Source organism: Nannobrachium achirus, assembly GCF_963921795.1.
Source record: "Nannobrachium achirus genome assembly, chromosome: 8".
Classification (NCBI taxonomy): Eukaryota; Metazoa; Chordata; class Actinopteri; order Myctophiformes; family Myctophidae; genus Nannobrachium; species Nannobrachium achirus.
This window is the reverse complement of record NC_137817.1, coordinates 35,720,152-35,739,096: the sequence shown is the minus strand read 5'-3', so window position 1 is coordinate 35,739,096 and position 18,945 is coordinate 35,720,152. Positions and strand designations below refer to the sequence as shown.

At 44.4% G+C, this 18,945-nt stretch overlaps 1 protein-coding gene across 1 annotated transcript in view; it reads right to left on the bottom strand.

The window, feature by feature from the left end:
- frem2b (FRAS1 related extracellular matrix 2b) overlaps positions 1 to 18,945 on the bottom strand; it is a gene marked incomplete at both ends in the record, with an annotated part of 81,347 nt that overhangs the window by 25,594 nt on the left and 36,808 nt on the right. Inside the window, 2 exons of the mRNA XM_080731393.1 lie at positions 5,369 to 5,599; positions 9,818 to 9,964. Coding sequence (XP_080587519.1) covers positions 5,369 to 5,599; positions 9,818 to 9,964 — 378 coding nt within the window. The remainder of the gene's footprint in view (positions 1 to 5,368; positions 5,600 to 9,817; positions 9,965 to 18,945) is intronic.

Here is an 18,945-nt window from a genome sequence, read left to right as displayed (position 1 = left end):
TGATCAGAGAACTGTGGAAGATCTGTTGACCCTTCGGAGATCGGAGACCAGAAAAGAACCCAGGAAAAGCAGCTGTATAGGCGCCAGATGATATCAGACCTTGGTTTAGATCACAGAGAACTATCTCACTGGCTGATAGCTGATGCACTGGGATGAATATGAATTCTCTGTAAAGGTCATCTTGATGGTTTTCCATTGTCCCTCGCTTAAATTAATACGCAGCATCGCTATGCTTTGAGTGACATGCAGCCTAACACAGATAGACAGCCGGGACATATGGTACTATAATGCTATCTAGGAATGGAGACGAGAGGATTAATGAAACTGACGTAGGCTATGGGTCTTACACGCTATATTGCTTCAGAGAGGTCGACTGATATTTGCCCGCATCTTTGCATGCAAAGATGAATCATAAAGGTTGGCCTGGATAAGCCAGGCATGTGCTGTGATTCCTTCCGCAAGCAAAGACTTGTTCTATTGGTGTTTTTTACTGGTCTGTTTTACTGGTGGCCCCTATATCTTCCGCCGCTCTCCTTTTCACAGTGGTGGAAAGTCACTTAGTACCTTTACTCAAGTACTGTACTGAAGTACTATTAATAAGTACTTTTGTTCTGAATTACTTGAGTACAGTATTTTAATTTGTCAAGTATACAACAAGTTATAATACAGTGCTTAAGTGGTTAATCAGACTAATCGATTTAGTCGATTATAAGAGAGGTTGATTAGTTGATATACTGTAAAAGGGGGAAAAAACTGCTTCTCGATTATTCTGTTAACCTACATGTGCAAGATCTAGTCGGATATTGGTGCTAAATTTTGTTTTCTAAACTTTCTATACATTTTTGGTAAAGTGTACTCTCTGTTAGCTACAGTACTGTACGTACGTATATTCTGAGCTCCTCCAACCATTATGGATCTATTCAAACTATATGCACCAACTAGAGCTGAACTACTTCACAGGGACAATCCCTGAGGCATTCAAGTTCTCTGCTCACCGTAAAAACATTCCGACAAACATTTACATTTTTATAAGCCTCGGGAACATGGGTTCATTCGATTCTGAGAGTCCAAATGACTTTGCAGAATGCTATGAATCATAAACAGCATACTCATATGGTAATTGGTAATGTTTGTTTATCAACAGAAGAAGAAAGAAAAGCAGGGTCGGTTAAAGGCACTGGGGCCAACTTTTGGAGTAAAAAGCCTGGGTTCCCGAGGCTACTTCTGGAGAGATACAGGTCAGTTGTCAGTTATTTTAATTATTCTCCAGAGACTGCTGCTTTGTATGAAAAACACAACATGTTAATCATCATAACAAAGCAGCAATATAGTAATGTATATAATTCTCTGCCATATCTGTTGTTTATTAGAAGTTATTTAGAAAACACTGCTTATCTCACTGGTAAAGCCACATTGCTGTATACCGCATACTTCAAGCATCTGGGGGGCATTTCAAAGAGAAAAGAGACAAAAATATATCTAGGATTCAAGTTAGTTTGCATCCATAATGGTATATGTTTGGACTGCTTTATGTCCTCTTTAAGCACCATGGACAGCTCAACACAGAAATAATCAACATTTAATCAACTCAACCAATAATATTTTTGTTTTGGAATGAGGAGAAACCTTATCCTTCTCAGCAATTATTAGCCTGCACCCAATAGTGGTTGATCTCCACTAGCTCTAGCAGAATATTGTACTGTAGCATCCCTGCCTCAGTGCCTCCAGAATGTACCTTGGAGATGCTGTTAACTCTAGCCCTTTTCTGTAGTTTTTTTCCCCTTCTTATTCATACTGTAATCCCACGATGTAGCCTGACAAAATTAAATGTAGGGGATGAAACTGAGTGGAAACAATTCAAAGACTTAAAGTATATAACTGCATTGCAGAGCAAATGCAAAGACATTACGGCGGTCCTTCATATTGGGGCGGTATTCGGGTTGGTTTTCAAAGCAGTGGGTGTAGGTTTGCAGCAGAGGTTTTCTCTGCTGTTTTAGCAACTACATAATTATAACCTTCTTGAAATGTGGCCTTCAAATCCAGGACAGTGTCCTACCCAGGTGAACACCAAGGTACTTTGGGGCTTGCTGGAACTTCAGGCGCTTGTTGTCAACGGACACCTCCAATTCCCTTTTTGTGTCACTGTTGTTAAGATGGAATGCCGCCAACACTGTCTTACCAGTACTGAGATGTGGCATCTGTGAAGGTATGGGATCGAACACACTGTGCGATATTGCGTGGTCGGTGAGTCATCAGATCGTTAAGAGTATTTCACACTGCACGAATGACTTAATTGAAATCGGCTCGTTGTGCTTTTCGCCGACAAGATTGATCACCGACAAGGGATCACACATTGCCAGATATTTCACCAGGATGCATCCCCGATACATAGCCAATATTACATTTGTTTTTATTCTAATTGTGCACAAGAGCAGGCGCTAATGATTTTCCTCTCTCGCTGTGCGTGCGTGCGTGCACGCGCACACACACACGCACACGCACACGCACACACTCTGCACCTGTTCAATGTTTTCATAACACCAGCCATGCTGCTGCATGTTTTTTTTATCAACATATTGTGAGATGCGTTGATTTTATATTGCTATGGAACAGCATCTATATTATTATGATGAAAGTCATGAAACAGACTAGACACCTGAATAAAGGTCTATTAGCCTATTCATGATATATAGGTATATCCATTTATCCAGACAGACGTTCTGTCTGTGATCACATGCTGACTGCTCTCATTTAACACAGATCTTCTTGGGGTAACCTCTTTCATACTGTATGATGTCCAGTTTGCGACAGAGCCAAATATCAATTGCTAGATATCTAAACGCTCGGGAAGAAATCGCCGAGCGCTATAATCATGGCCAGATCTTCTCACAGTGCTTTTCACACACAACAAGCGAAACCACGACGAGCAAAGCCCGATCTTGCGTCAGATCTCCTTTTTTGTCAGCGAGCGCCAAAAATGGTCGGCGACAGCACAATCGCCTCAAAAGGTCGGGCAGTGTGTTCGAGCCAAGTAGCCAAGATGCCCATGTCCTGGTTGAGACTCTTCCATCGCCTTCCATGTTGGTTGACGCAGCATAATGGTCAACCCAACATGTTAGCAAGAAGCCCACATGTCAAGAAGGTTGAGGTCTGCCATTAATAATGTCATCATAAATGGCTGCCTGAAGTCCACCCGTGTAGTGGGAATTGCTCCAGCCGGCGTCCGACGAGAGGCTGCTACCCTCGCCCTGGCATGGAAAGACCAGAAACAAGACAGGCACTTCCTGCATGAAACTACAACTAAGGCAGCGCCTCCAACCAGACTCAAGTCCCGCCACCCCTGCAATCCTCACATCCCAGAGGACCTGTCTAGAAACGCATGGCTGGCTGGAAGCAGGAGTAGGAGTCGCTGGACCCACACATCTCAACCATTACATCCGGGACCCGGGAGATGGAGTTACCATGCCAGCAATTGACCCTGTGGAACCGCCTACGTACAGGGGTCCGCTGCTTCAAATCGTGATGAATAATAAGTGGGGCCCAGCTGACAGTACAGCATGTGAGAGTGGGGAGCTTGAGCAGACCATATAATCACCACCTGTCCCCTGTATACACCGCCTTAGGACAAGGGCCTCTTCCACGTGGGAACAGAGACGAGGGCGTGGCTGCAAGCCATTAAGCTGGACATAATGACAATACACGAAAGAAGAACTACACATAATTTAGAATTCCTCAGATCTATCGGTAGGTGGACATCTCCGATCATATAGCTCATTAATACAATTATTATTGTATTGCTTATAATTATTAGTTTGTATTAGTTGACACCTTTAGCAGTGTTCATAGTAAAGGAAGGGACCCACCTCCCTTTCTGCTGTGAATGTTGAGTTGTTTAGTGATTACAACTGGGATTAAACTGCTTTGAAGTCGTGTCCAGTGTGTCATCTTTGAATGATGTAACCAAGTAACCACTTGTACCCTGGACACTGTGTATGTACCCTGGCCAGTGTTGTACCCAAACGCGTTCAATGAACGATCGTTCATGAACACGTTCATATTTTGGGCGAACGTGAACTGAGCGCTCTTTGTTTCCGCTTGATAAATGTTATTGTCGAACGCGTTCATTCTGACGTCCGTGAACGGCGCTCATCGGCTCGTTTGGCCTGTTTGGGTGAGCTTGTAGATCAGCTATTTTAACCAACGCGGATGATTAGAAACGTCTGCCTTCACAATAAGGGTGAGGAAGACTGGGCACTGGGCACCTAAATATTGTGGGCCTCAATTGGATGACATAATTGCTGTGTGTGGTTCTATATAGCTTGCAGCAACGTAAAAAAAAAATACATTTGAATAGCCAAAAGTTTAAAAATAGTGGTTAAAAAAGAACGAAAAAGAACTAAGTTAGTTCATTTTCAGGAACCATGAACTTTAGTTCAAAATGTAGAATTATGAACTATGAAATTAACTAGTTCATTTTAGAAGTTTTGAACATGAACTTGAACTAGTTCATTTTGAAAGTGAACTTTCCCAACACTGACCCTGGCCAAGACGGACAGAGAGGAGCTCTCTTATCACTACTTGAAAAATTGGGTTGTACCTTGTAGGTAGATAAATAAGCTGCAAGAGGCCAAGGCATACTTAGTCACAGTTTAAATAGGTTCTTAAAAACAAACAAAACAATGTTACCCTAATCATTTAACAGCTGCAAGAATATTCATCTCAAGCAATATTAATGCAACCATATCAATGACACCTCCAGAAAACATTGAGAGAAAGTATTCATGTCAAAATCTTACCCAATAAATAAAATATAATGTGAAATATAATTCACAAAGTGTTCACAAAGTGTATATCTATATATCAATTGATGCTCTTTGGCAACTTTGTTACTTAGGACTACATTCTGAAAAGGTTGCCTTGCACGGTTTCCACTCTTCTTCTTCACTCTAATGAAGGCCTATGAAAACTGAAACGCTGAAGGCAGTTTGGTTCAAAAAGCTCCTGTTTTATCCCAAAATAGATGTGCTTAGGTAGCACACAGGGCAGCAGTGGCTCAGGAGTTAGAGTGGCCTCTTGGGAACCAGAATATTGCCAGTTTGATCATGGGCTTCCCCAGAGTTTGAAGTGCCATTGAGCAAGATTCTGAACCCCTAACCTACCGGTAATTGCTCCTGTTGAGCCTTGCATGGTTTCCTCAGCCATTCATATATTAATGTGTGTGTGAATGGGTGAATGTAATACACATTGTAAAGCGCCTTGGATAAGCTGCTACAGTATATGAATGCATCATTTACCACTACTTTTCAAATACTTCCAATGGAATCTGGAGCATTGCAAGAGCTTTTTAAGAGGTGAAAACATTACTGACCATCACCGGGGTCCAAGATCTCCACCGTGGCAGCATCTGGAAATTCTAGGGCCGCCATGACCGGCTCAGATAGAACGATCTGGAAAGTCTCCGACACCTCATATTCACCATCGGACAAGATCCGGACCTTCCAGGTGGCCGTGGTCTGCCCTGGGTTAAACTGAACCTGCTTCTGAGACTTCCCACGGAAGTCTTTGTCTGTCTCCGCGGTGCCGTCTTTAGTCCCAATGCCTTTCAGGAGGAGAGGAGAAGAAAAAAAAATACTAACATCACTTTTAGTTGACAAGAAAACAAACATACAAAGCAAAGTCATACAGAAAAATTGGCACAGCGTACAATAATATTTCTCCCAGGCGGAACAGAATGCAGGCAGTTGGCACCGAAATAAAGCCGTTGTGTATTTATAAACAGATGGTCTTGACATGTAACAGGAGGCTACAATAATCAGCATGTTGTGACAGCAGAATCTATACCAAGTCATGTCAGTCTGTGCCCACTGCCCAGCAGCTATGATTGGAAGCTGGACAGCCTCCACAGTGTCTGTTAAGGCCAGTTTTTGATGGCAGGTCTTCTGCCATGCGGGGATACCGAACCTCATGAAATGCCGTACAGACTGGGGGCGGGAAATGGCTGTCTAACAGCTGGCTGTCTCACAGGGAGCACACGGATATGACAAAATGAGGACGATAAGGTTAAGAAAGAAATGACTAAATGAACAGAAAGATAACAGGATTGTTTTCAAAAAGCCACCTGCTTTCTTAGAACAGAGAAAGCGTTACAGAGAATAGATAAAAATACGAGAATTTTATAAATAATATGGTTTATGAATAAAAATGACCATTCATTCTTTGGTATAAATAACAAAAATGGGCTTTGATGTGCAAATAGCCTGAGGGAAAAGGCCCTGCTTATACTGTATTTATGTATGCTAAAAGACAAAAAAAAAAGAAACTGAGCCAGAAAAATCACCTGTCTTCAAAGAGCAGATAAGAGACAGAGAATGTATTAGTTGATCTTAACTCTACTCCAGAGGTGTAAAGTAACTAAATACATTTACTTAAGTACTGTACTTAAGTACAATTTTGAGGTATTGTACTTCACTCAAGTATTTCCAATTTCCAATACGTTTACTTCTACTCCACTACATCTTGGATCTAAACATTGTACTTTTACTCCACCACATTCATTTGATAACTTTAGTTACTTGCAGATATAAATTATAATATTTAAAACATGCATTTTCCCCTTTAGCCCTATTTTATAACCAGGCTATTTGAAAATAGCCGATCTACTGGCTCACAATGCGTTGCGATACGACGCGTTGTGAGCTTGTAGATCTGCTATTTTCAAACATTTTGTACTTTTACTTTTTGGTACTTTTTGATGCCAACACTTTCATACTTTTACACAAGAACATTTTGGACTTTTACTTGTAACGGAGTATTTCTACATTACAGTATTGATACTTTTACTTAAGTAATAAATGTGAGTACCTTTTCCACCACTGCTCTACTCCCTCAAAACAGAGGCGTCAATTGGGTATGGCAAGGTATGGCAGCTGCCATACCTTGGCGACAGGGGGAAAAAATTATGTACTTCTTAAAATAAATTCATCCCTTAGCTTTTTCTTAACTGACGCCACTGCCTCAAAATGGGGGGGGGTTGGATTGCCGTGAGCACCGCAACCACTCCGGGGTTTAGCGGCATGGCGGCTCATCCAAGCCTCCGAGGCGATGCCACCTGCGTGGCACACATTGACCACTGAAGCAGCAGGTCCTTCTGATCAGCGTTCAGTCATGCAATGCTGGGCTGGGGGAGATATCCCCAGCCTACGTGTGAAGGCAATGGCCTGGGATCAGCCGCAGGGTCTCTCTCATCTCTGCACCGAGGCACACGGGTGGCGTGAATTCGGCAGTCTGTTGTGCCCGTTGATCAAAAGATTTTGCGTTTCTCTCACCACAGTAGAGAAAGCCTCCAAAGAATCCCTGTGAAGAACTAATGAATGTGCCTGTTCTCTCTCCTGGACGGATAATAACTTGCCGAAGGGCAAAGACAAAACATTGGGCTTTGCAGTATGAATTTTAGGGAAAACTTTTTGTAGTACATGATGGTTTGTGTATGTGTAATGTGTATGTGTATGCAGGGGAGGCCTTAGCTATGTTTCACCAGTTTCAATTGAAACGGGCCTCAGCCACCAGGGGGCCTCCAAGAGCTTGCCAGCAAGCCTTGTTCAACTTGCAACACACGTATAACACTTTTTAATAATCATATAACCTTGTTAATATAACACCATTTAGGCCAAAGCTATAACATTACGTAGTGATATAATAATAATATATAAATAGCAGGCAGTCATTGACTATAAGTCAACTTCTGTGTGCGATTGTTGCGTGGCTACTGTGGCCTGGGTGTGCTGGCGGTGGCATGGGGGGGCCTCATCAATAGCTCTTGAAACGGGCCTCCAGATTACTAAGGCCGCCCCTGTGTGTATGTGTATGTGTATGTGTATGTGTATATGTATATGTATATGTATATGTATATGTATATGTATATGTATATGTATATGTATATAAGGCTGGGACTTGATTAATTGCGATTAATTAATTACTGAAAATTAACACGATTTAAAAAATTAACACATTTTAATCGCACTTAGTTTTTGCACCACAGAACCTTCGGTTTCGGGCATACCGATCATAGCGATGCACCAACCAAGAAGAGACAACAAACGCAAAGGGAGAAGTAGCCGATCAGAGTGCTTTGCTTGGCCCAGTGGATGTGAAATTTAGATTTAAATGATTCACTCGTACAACAAAATGTGTTTTACTTGAAGAAAAATGCTTCTCAGGTCAAATATCGATGTGCAATTAAAATGCGATTAATTGCGATTAATTAATCACAGAGCCTGTAATTAATTAGATCATATCCAGCCTCCGGTTATTCTATATGTTACATTTACAAAATGCGTGCTCCATACATGTATTTCTCACATTCTCAGTTTGATAACATGTTTGTTGTCCAGCAAAATGCTTGCTCCATACATTATGTATTTCTCAGTTTGATAACATGTTTGTTTCCAGCGTTTTTCAAGATCAGAGAATTCTCTGATCTTTTAGAAGGCCAGACAGCCCCGAACGTCATCACATTATGTGACTGTGCTCACATTTGTTCTCAGAATTCAAAACCTAAACATCAATAAAACAATGTCTCAACCAAAAGGATTTAAGTTAATGATTTATAGATGCCCGCAAAATGCATGATATGTGTTATTTATTATTTTCCCTTTTCTCTTTTCTTGCACCATTCTCTTGAAGATAAGCAAATCACATCCCTTCTCTTTCCACAAGGACCATTGTTTTTCATGTCTAGGCATTATCCATCCATTTGCCTTTGTATTGGTGATTAAAATCTTAATGCTATTATTGAGATCGACCATTTTTCTATTTAAGCGATTTAGTGGGTCTGAGTCAGATATAAGCTACATTTTTAAGACTATATAAAGTTCAGCAAACATCTCTAGGGACATTTCATTAGTCGGTGACGCCAGAGAAAACAAAGATACAGACCACCACAGTTAAATCACCTTGTATGGGGTGAGACGTTTATCCGCTATTTTTTTAAACGCTTCATTTATATAGACAGAATAGCGGGTAGCGAGGAACAATGACCAACGATAGTGAAAATTCCAGCCGCTCATAAACTCTTACAGAAGCTCTGTTTGCTGTCGTGCTTCAGTTATTGCTCATTTAGTTCAGGCCAGTAAAACTGGGTGATTACGTTGCAGAGAAGTATCCTTCAGTGGCCACCAACTTTGAGTGACCTTTCTCATGAGCACATGCAGCCCCTTCAGTCCCATTGTGTGACTGGGCATTAAGTACTGACCCAAGGAGAAGGGTCAAAGGCTATGACCTGTGTGACACTAAAGGGTGTCTTAGTAGTTAGGAGATTGAAGTTTGTGTGGACGTGCGTGCGTGCGTGCGCGCAGGCGTGCCGGCATGTGGGCGTGCAGACGTATGTGCATGCAGGCGTGCGGGCGGGTGTGCAATGCATGTGTCAAGGGGTGGGGTGGAGGTTTACAGGGTCATTTTGCATTAAAAAAAGAAAAAGAAAAAAACATGAATGAAATCCCATTCAAATTCAATGTATCAAAAGAGTAAAAGGGAGGTGTGTGTGTGTGTGTGTGGGCGGGGGGTCTCTTTTTGTAGCCTTGGTTGTGAACAGTTATGGGAATTCACCCAAACTGTACCCTGTGCTTCACAATAAAAATATTTGAAAAAAAAAAAAAAAAAACAAGATTGTAATTCATTGTGTCTCAGTCACTGAATGAATTAAGATGCTTGTTTTTTAGTTTTTCGTTTTTTCAAATATGAGACTCAGTGATGTGTGAAGTCATGTAGTGATGTTGTAGCCTTTTAGGAAATTGGAGCTTATATGAAGTGTACAACTTACTGACAAAGGAGGTTTCTCCCAGGTAGCCCCTGCGTTTCAGAACCACCTCCAGAAAGCGCACCTCTTCGTCCACCACGTAGTGCTCCTTCTCCAGAGAGATCCAAGCCCAGTTCAGACGGAACTGCTGATTCTTCAACTTGTTAGCTCCTGCGAGGAAACACATTTATTATAAAACTAACCCCAAATAATGACATGAATTATGTCTAGCTGAAACGATTTCAGTTTAAAGACTTTATTGTTGGGAAACGTGCAGTGGAGATGTTTCTGCGTTGGCACAGCAATTGCAGTAACCCTTCATTACAGTGAATCCATGTATATACCCTGTACTGTACCTCCCACAGCCTGGCAGGATTCTGTGGGTGGTACAGGGCAATGCCCTGATGTAGACCACTGTTTCACAAACACTGGGTCGGAACTCATTTTTATGGGTTCCTTTATTTTTTATTTCCTACATATTGTTTTTAATTATTACCCAATATAATAATAATAATAATAATAATCATAAAAAACTCATTTTCATTTCATGAAAAAACTAAGAAAAATCGAAGAAATTCCATGAATTAGAAAACAAAGAACTAAGAGTAGTGAAAATAGACAATCTACAGGCAAAGCGACACGTTGTGAGCTTGTAGATCTGTTATTTTCACTAGTTTGGGTCCCGGGCAAACGTCTAATTTCTCTTTTGGATCTTGAGCTAAAACACCACTTTCAACACTTCAAATCTAAAAGCTGAGCTTGTAGATGAGCTATTTTTGTAGCATGACACTATCCAACAACGAATCATAAAATAGGGCTTAAGGGGTACGGACCCAGGTGACTAACCAACTGAACAGATGGCAGATGTGAAAGTGGTGGCATGAAGGAGAAATGACTGCGAGGAGACACTTCAGCAGTGGTATTGTTCTAGGATTCCAAAGAGTTGCCTTTGTTTGTGTTGGCACTGGCGCAGAGGCCAAAGTTCCCAAAGCTCTCCTCTGCCCCGCCCCAGTGGTCATGATCTGTAAATCTGTCACATCCAGCCAACCACGCCGCCATGTACGTTTCCTTTATGAGCCGGGTGAGACCGATACACTCACCCTGTGTGTTTTATTATGTGTGTGTATGTGTGTTGGGGGGGGGGGGGGAATGATCTCCTAGGCAATAGTTTAGAGTTATTTCATTTGTTTCTGCAGTTGATATACAGTATCTGTAGTATCTGCAGTGTATATAGCTAGTTATAACCCGGGCGGAAGAAAAAATAGAGTGAAACAGTTTGAAGCACAATGTGAATAGATGAGAGATTAAAAAAATAACATACTTCTCTAATCACCTTAGAAGAAAAAAACAATCTCAATGTTGATCATAATTCCTCCAGGTAAATGAGTAACTAACAATGAGAAATGCTTTTGGCCTCTACTGAATCTCAACTGTTATGATATGTAATGAAGAACTGTGAGGGTCTGTCTCGGCAGAGAATATTTTTCCTTGTGGGTGTTAAACTTACATTAGGTCCAGTTGAGACACTGCATGCGTGTGTATGTGGGTGTGTGCGTGAGGGTGTTTGTGTGTGTGTGTGTGTGTGTGTGTGTGTGTGTGTGTGTGTGTGTGTGTGTGTGTGTGTGTGTGTGTGTGTGTGTGTGTGTGTGTGTGTGTGTGTGCGTGTGTGTGTGACAGGACCTCCCAACAGTATTGGACAGGAGCCAGCAGCATTGTACTCCACTCACAGGTAAACACTGTGTACAGTATGTGGGATCTCTGTGTCTTGAGGGATGACTAATGTAACGGAAAGAGAAAACGACCTGTGCTGTTAATCTAAACACGTACAGCATCCGCAGACTCTGCTGCGTAGTCTGTTTGGATAACGCTGTTGATATTAAACTCTACAAAGCACGTCGGATGCAGGCAGATAGATTATGAGTGAATAGCTCTTTATAATCAAGTCCTAAGACCATTTATAGGTAGGCTTCATTACACAGTGCTTCATACATTTCAGAAGGAACATTAACCGATTTAGAACGGGTACACCCTATTGTGTATCATTATTTTATGCTTTAACTATTGAAAAATAGCAGATATACAAGCTCACAGCGCGGCACCGAGTGCCGCGCTGCGAGCTTGTAGATCTGCTATTTTTGAAAAATCGTGAACATTGGAATTTTGACCCGATTCTATAAGTGTCTTTTGAATCCTTCTAAGATTTTTTGAAAAACCTATGTTTCAGCTATGTCAGCAATCTGGCCAGCCATCGTCAAAGAAAAGGTCGTTTTCACCTAACTGGAGCTCAGTTAGTCTGTTCTTGAGAGACTACTATGTCAGTGGTTCTCAAACCTTTTCATGTGAAGGACCCCCAAACTGATATGTATTTGGCCACGGACCCCCATCTCAAAATATTTGGTTCCAGGGACTCCCCAGAAGCAAAATTTGAGTTACAAACGTTCGCTTTTAAAATACATTATATTCAAAGATTTGCACACATTTTCACGACTTTTTCAAAAATAGCAGATCTACAAGCTCGCAGTGAGCTTGTATATCTGCTATTTTTCACTGGTTAAAGCATTCAATAATTCTAGGCCTAAATTGGTTAAACGGTGACACGTATTGCATAATTATTTACACAGAGATGACGACTCGCCTTTTGGCGGTAAGCTTGAAAGAGCAAGCTCTCTCTCCATCCAAACGAAGCATCACCGCCACTACGTACCCCCGGTATATACATAAAGTGGGCCCATCAATTATCCATTTGTTCACGTTCAGCAAGACCAGGTGAGCATAAAAGTCAAAACAATATCCTCAGATCGCGGGGAAGATTATTTATATGCACAATTCATACTACACTTATTCCCAGTGTACGGTAGCGGTATGTGTAAATATTGGCTTGACGAAGCCTTAAGGTCATTTTAAAAGCTGCAATGTGGCCCCTGAGGAGCTGGAGCTCGTTTCCTGAGGGCCACTTCACTCCCCCGGATTTCTTTCTAATTACGATAAGGAGAGATTGGAATACGTCCACTTCAAAGAGTCCTCAAGGGAAACACCACCGTTCATCTTTTAACTGCTGCTGTATTACTGGGGTATCTACTATATATATATATTACAATGTGTGCACGGCTGTGAAATCCTGTATCATGCAGTGCATGGTCATACTTGCTCTTCATACAAATGATGGCATCACATACCGCTCATTATGCATAAAGTACATCTATCTATGGGGCGCCCGCTGGCCTAGTGGTCAAGGCGCATACCACATACTAGGCTATGATGCCTGCTGGTGTCACCGGTTCGATTCCTGATCCGGACGACCTTTGCCACATGTCGTTCCCCTTCTCTCTCCCCATTTCCTGTCAGTCTACTATCCTATCAAATAAAGGCATAAAAAGCCCAAAAACAAATCTTAAAAAAAAAAAGTACATCTATCTATATTAGATTATACATTAACCCTTAAGTTCTGTTCAGATTCACTACACCTTCGTTCTGTTCGGGTCATTTTGACCCGGTGGATATTTGGTTTAAAAAAAAAAAACACTAATATAAATTTTAACTTAACAAATCATCATGATACATTGACTTTGACTCAATACCAAACAATTCATATGATATATTTGGTAAATGTTTGCTTTTCTGCTTTGCTATATCACATTAAACACTGAAAGAGCTAGGCGTTTTTACTGATTTAGCTGAAATCCATGTAAAAAAAACTACTTCATTTAATACTGGGCAATATTGCTCATGCTTATAGGAAGGCGGGGAGGGTTCGGAATGGGGCTTCGGAAGGGGGGTGTTAGAAGTGGGGGTGACTGTATGTCTGTGTTTTGGCATAATACTGTGTATTTCTGTGCTTCCGGGTCAAAATGACCCGAACAGCACTTAAGGTTCAAAAAATATGAGGGGGGTGTAGCATGGGTGTAGTGCAAAAATATTTTTTTTACATGTTCATCTCAGAAGAATCTTTAAGGCCAGTGAGTTTCAGGTGGAAACATTTTTAACTTCTACCTTTTTTTTCCAAATGAAAATGTAAAACGGGTCAAAATGACCCGAACAGCACTTAAGGGTTAAATAGGAGATATATGCTTTAATTGCCATCGCTTACTGGCAATTTAATCACAACGTTGAGAATCAACCTATTTCATAGACGATAAGATACCTTGGTATATGGGTCACATAATACAATTGTCAGTGTTACTGTATCCATTTCTAACAAAATGTAACCAAAAGGACCCATACATTTTACTATCTCCGTGTATGGGTCAATGGTGCATGGTGGAGTTAATGGTGAAAGCACTGTCCATGTAGCAGTACAGTGAAACCACTTGGATGTGTGATGAAGGACAGAAGGCTTTTGAGGGACGCCAGAGAATGCGAAAGGCTGGGCTGTGCCAACACAGTGGCCCTGTCTCCTCCCTGCATACATGTGGCAGACAGTCCTTATTTGGTCACCCTGAAGGAACGTGGGGCCAGGATGCCCCAACGGACACTTTTCTGTTCATTCAGCCAGGCAGACAGACAGGCGGCCTTTTGCCCACAGAGCTAGCGCCACTGATTAGGCTGGATAAAGTAGGACTGGTCTCTGAACCCTGTTCAATGGGGGACAATGCAGCTAAAAATATGGTACTGCTGCAAATAACTTTGAGTGGCACCTTTTTTTTCCATAATGTAATGACAGTAATACATTCAGATAGCATGGTTGCTGATACACTAGTAGTGTGTAACCAAAGCTCTTGCGCAAAACATAACATAACATAACATTATAATGTAAAGATGATGAATACTAGTCGGCCAAAGACGTTTATCTGGCGCATGACAAAGGAGCAATAATTTCACCTCAAACATCAACACCTTGGGAGACACAACTGCTAGTACTGCAGGATCCCAATGCTTGTGTTCATTTAATATCTATTTTAAAACAAAGGCAGGTTACATGGGCACAGGCCAGGGTAGCTACAATCGATATGCACACGTGGATACAACATCATTCAGTTCATTATGAACGTGGGTCTCACTCTCCCACGAACAGTGGCTGCCTAATCAACTGGCAGAATTAGTATTGTATGTCAATCTACCCATGATGACACGGTTGGAAACGTATAGGTTCCGAACGGAACCATGTTTATTTAATACCGGAGGACAAGGTCCCCCTATGGGATATCAGCGCCATCTGGCGGTGCAACAGAGTAAAACTCATATCCTCCCGTACGAGAAATGTCATTTGTCGGAAGGGCTGTCAATCACAAAACGAGGGCACCGCCCCCGAGTGTATATAAGCCCTGTGGGCTATCATGACTTCCTCTAAAGCCGCACCTCTGCCCGCAACTAGCGAACCGAGGGGCTTAATTCGGGGGACCTTGTCCTCCGGTATTAAATAAACATGGTTCCGTTCGGAACCTATACGTTTATTATCATACCTCCAGACAAGGTCCCCCTATGGGACTCATACACTCCCCGAGAAGCCATGAACCGACAAGACTGTCGTGTACACCGACCACCCCCGGAAGGAGGTCTCGTCAACCGACGTGACCCCTCTCAGGACTGGTCCGACCCAGACCCACAGGGCCTGGGCGTGTTCAGACAGAAAAGAGACCCTGACAGACCGAGGCCTGCCTTATGCACTAAGGGCAGACACGGGTCCGCCTTATAATACTACAGTAGTATAAGGGAAACACTCAGGGTCCCCCCCCAGGTATCCTAGAGACAGTAGCATGCTGTCCCAGGAAGGGGAGAGAGCCGCCCCACTACATAGTAGGCGGGGCAGCAGCACCCAGAACCGTATGCGCCATGGCAGAAGGCGCAACGTCCAGGTGATAGTAGGTCGCAAAGGTGGACGGTGAAGACCAATTCGCCGCCGCACAAATCTCCTCAATGGAGACACCTTTGGACAAAGCCCAAGAGGTCGACACACCCCTAGTACTGTGGGCCTTAAGTGCCTCTGGCACTTCAGACCCAGCACGGGTGTAAGCCAACCTAATGGCATCCACAATCCATCTCGACAGAGTGGGTTTGGACACCGCCTTTCGCTGACGGGCATTCATGACCACGAAAAGCTGAGAAGTAGACCTGCTGTCCACCGTCCTGTCACAGTAGGCCTTCAGGGCCCTAACTGGACAAAGACAATGAAGACGCCTATCCTCCTCCGATGCAAACGGAGGAGGATGGAAAGCCGTCAAAACCACAGGTTCCTTCGGGATCACTCGGTTCTTAGGAATAAAACTCAAATGAGGTTTAAGAAGAACCTTGGAGTCATTATTGAGAAACCTCATACAATCAGGGCTCACAGAGAGCGCATGAAGGTCGCTCACACGCTTAGCCGTAGACAAGGCAAGCAAAAGAGCTGTCTTGAAACTTAAATGTTTCAAAGAGGTCCTCCCAAGCGGTTCAAAGGGTGCCTTGCAAAGGCCCTCAAGAACCACTTGTAGATCCCAAGCAGGAAACAAGGCTCTGGTCACAGGTCTCAAATGGTCAACACCATGCATGAACTGGACCACCTCAGGGATTTTAGAAAGGCCTTTACCTGCCACCCCCAGGTGGCAGGCATCAATAGCCGCTAAATAACCCCTCAGTGTAGAGAACGCCAGACCGAGGTCCAGGCGATCCTGCAGGAAATCTAACACCCTCTGGGCCGGAGCTAAGTGAGCCACCACAGGTGGCTCCTGTAGCTCACACCAGTCCAAAAAGGCATTCCATCTTCCATCGTACACAGCCCTAGTGGAGGGGGCTCTAGCACTCTGAATAGTGGCTACAACCATTTGTGAGAAGCCTGCTGCTAACAGGTTCTCCCTCTCACGGGCCAAACCCACAGGTCTAAGCCCCGTGGGTCTGGATGGAAGATCTCGTCCCCTGCCTGGCGCAGCAGATCCCTGTGCAAGGGGAGCCGCCAAGGGGGTCGAGAGAGCAGTGGGGTGATCAGAGACCTCCACACTCCCCTGGACGGTGTTACTAGAAGAACCTCCCGGTTGGAACATCTGATCCTCTCCAGAGTGGGAAGGATCAGTTCCAGGGGCGGGAACGCGTAGAGAAGGCCTAGAAGTAAAGGGGACACTTCGCGTTCTCCTGAGAGGCAAAGAGATCTACTCGAGGTTGACCGAACCTGGAGAAAATCTGCCTCACCACCGCAGGGTGGAGAGACCAATCCTCGTAACGAGGCTCCCCCCTGGACAACAGATCGGCGCCGCCGTTCTGAAGGCCCGGAACATGGGAGGCTCTGATGGACCTCAGACGAGGCAAGCACCAGAGGGTCATCTCGCGCGCCAGCTGATCCAGCGTGCGCGAGCAGAGGCCACCCTGTTTGTTGAGATAATACAGGGCCGCCGTGTTGTCCGTCCTGACCAGAACATGACAACCCCGAAGAAATGGTTCGAAATGCTTGAGCGCCAAGTAGATCGCCATTAACTCCAGATAATTGATGTGGTACTCCAACATGGCCGGGGTCCAGAGACCCCTGGCTGAACGCCCCTCGTGGGTGGCGCCCCACCCCGAGCGGCTGGCGTCCGTGGTGATCACCTTGCGTGATATCACCTCGCCCATGGAGACCCCACTCGTCAACAACGCCTGGTCCCTCCATGGGACCAGAGCGTCCATGCAGACCTGGCTGACCGTCACCTTCCTGTACCCTTGCAGGGAAGGAATCCTGAGCGCCAGTGTCCACCGCTGGAAAGGTCTCATGTGAAACCTGCCCAGACGCAGAAGTTGCACCGCTGATGCCATCAGCCCAGCTAACTTCATGCACTCCTTGTACCTGACCACCTGGTTCAGTCGGAAGGAGCTGAGACAAGACAGAAACCTGTCCACCCTCTCTGGTGAGAGGCGGGCGGACATTGTGGCCGAGTCCAGAGATATCCCTATAAAGGAAATCTGCTGGGAGGGTGACAACATGCTTTTGCCAAAATTGACGTTGAAACCCAAGGCCTTCAGGTGTGACAACACCAGATCGGTATGGCGCGCCGCTCCTGAGCAGGAGGCGGCGGAAATTATCCAATCGTCTATGTAGTTCGCGAGCCTGACTCCCTGATGCCTCAGTGGAGCAATGGCTGCCTCGGTCACTTTCACGAAAACCCGAGGGCTCAGGGAAAGACCGAAGGGGAGGACCGTGTACTCGTACAGGCGCCCCTCGAAGGCGAACCGCAGGAACTTCCTGTGTGGGGGATAAATGAGGATGTGCTGATAAGCGTCCTTCAGATCCACTGAACAGTGGAAATCCCCCTGTCTCACTGATCTCATCAGGGACTCTGACGTCAGCATCCTGAATTTGAACTTTTTCAAGTGCTTGTTCAGAGCACGTAAGTCCATTATAGGACGCAGCCCCCCCCCCTTTTTTCTGTACCAGAAAATAACGGCTCCAGAAGCCTAAACGGCTCTGGTCGCGGGATAACTCCACTATAGCGCCCTTGCGCAATAGTGAGCTTATCTCCTCCCTCAAGGCATCCGCTTTCAAGCCTCGGGCTCGAGTGTAAATAACCTTGCTGGAGAGGGAGGGTATTTCCGCAAACTGTAGTCTGTAGCCCCGTGTCACTGTCCGAAACACCCAGTGATTCGGATTGCAACGCTTCCATTGCTCTGCACACTGTGCTAACGTGTTGCTGAGCAACGGAGAAGCCTTGGGGTTGTACCGCTTCAGCGGGACTACTGGGCCGTGAGGGAGAGGATGGACGGGACCGAGAGGTTCCGTATCCGGGCACGTTTCCGTATCCGCTAGACGCCGGGCCGGAAGGCGCGGAGACACCGACGGAAGGAGCGTTTCCGTTTCCGGTACGCTTATTTCCGTATCCGGTGGGAGACGGACATGTGACCTCTGAGAAGCCTCGCTTGTTAATAATACAGGCGGCACATAGCGTGGAGCCCGGGGGACAGGGTTTATCGCATAAGTAACATAATCCCCGGCTCGGGGAATTGTTTTTACGTTTACAACCTGTTCTAAGGCCTTTATATGCTTCCTTACGGGAAGACGAGGCCGACCCTGGGTGTTGCTTATATGTGTTGGCTTCTTCCCTGACGCTAAGACCAAACTCCTGTCCTGAACTAGACTCGGCATTGCAGTGCCGCTCAGTGGGGACAGAGGGGTATTGCACATTAGTGAAACCATACCATTGTGAATAGGAATTAGCTTGTCTGGGAACATTTTGCAATGAGAAATATTCTGCTTGTACCCTGTCTGCGTGACTGGA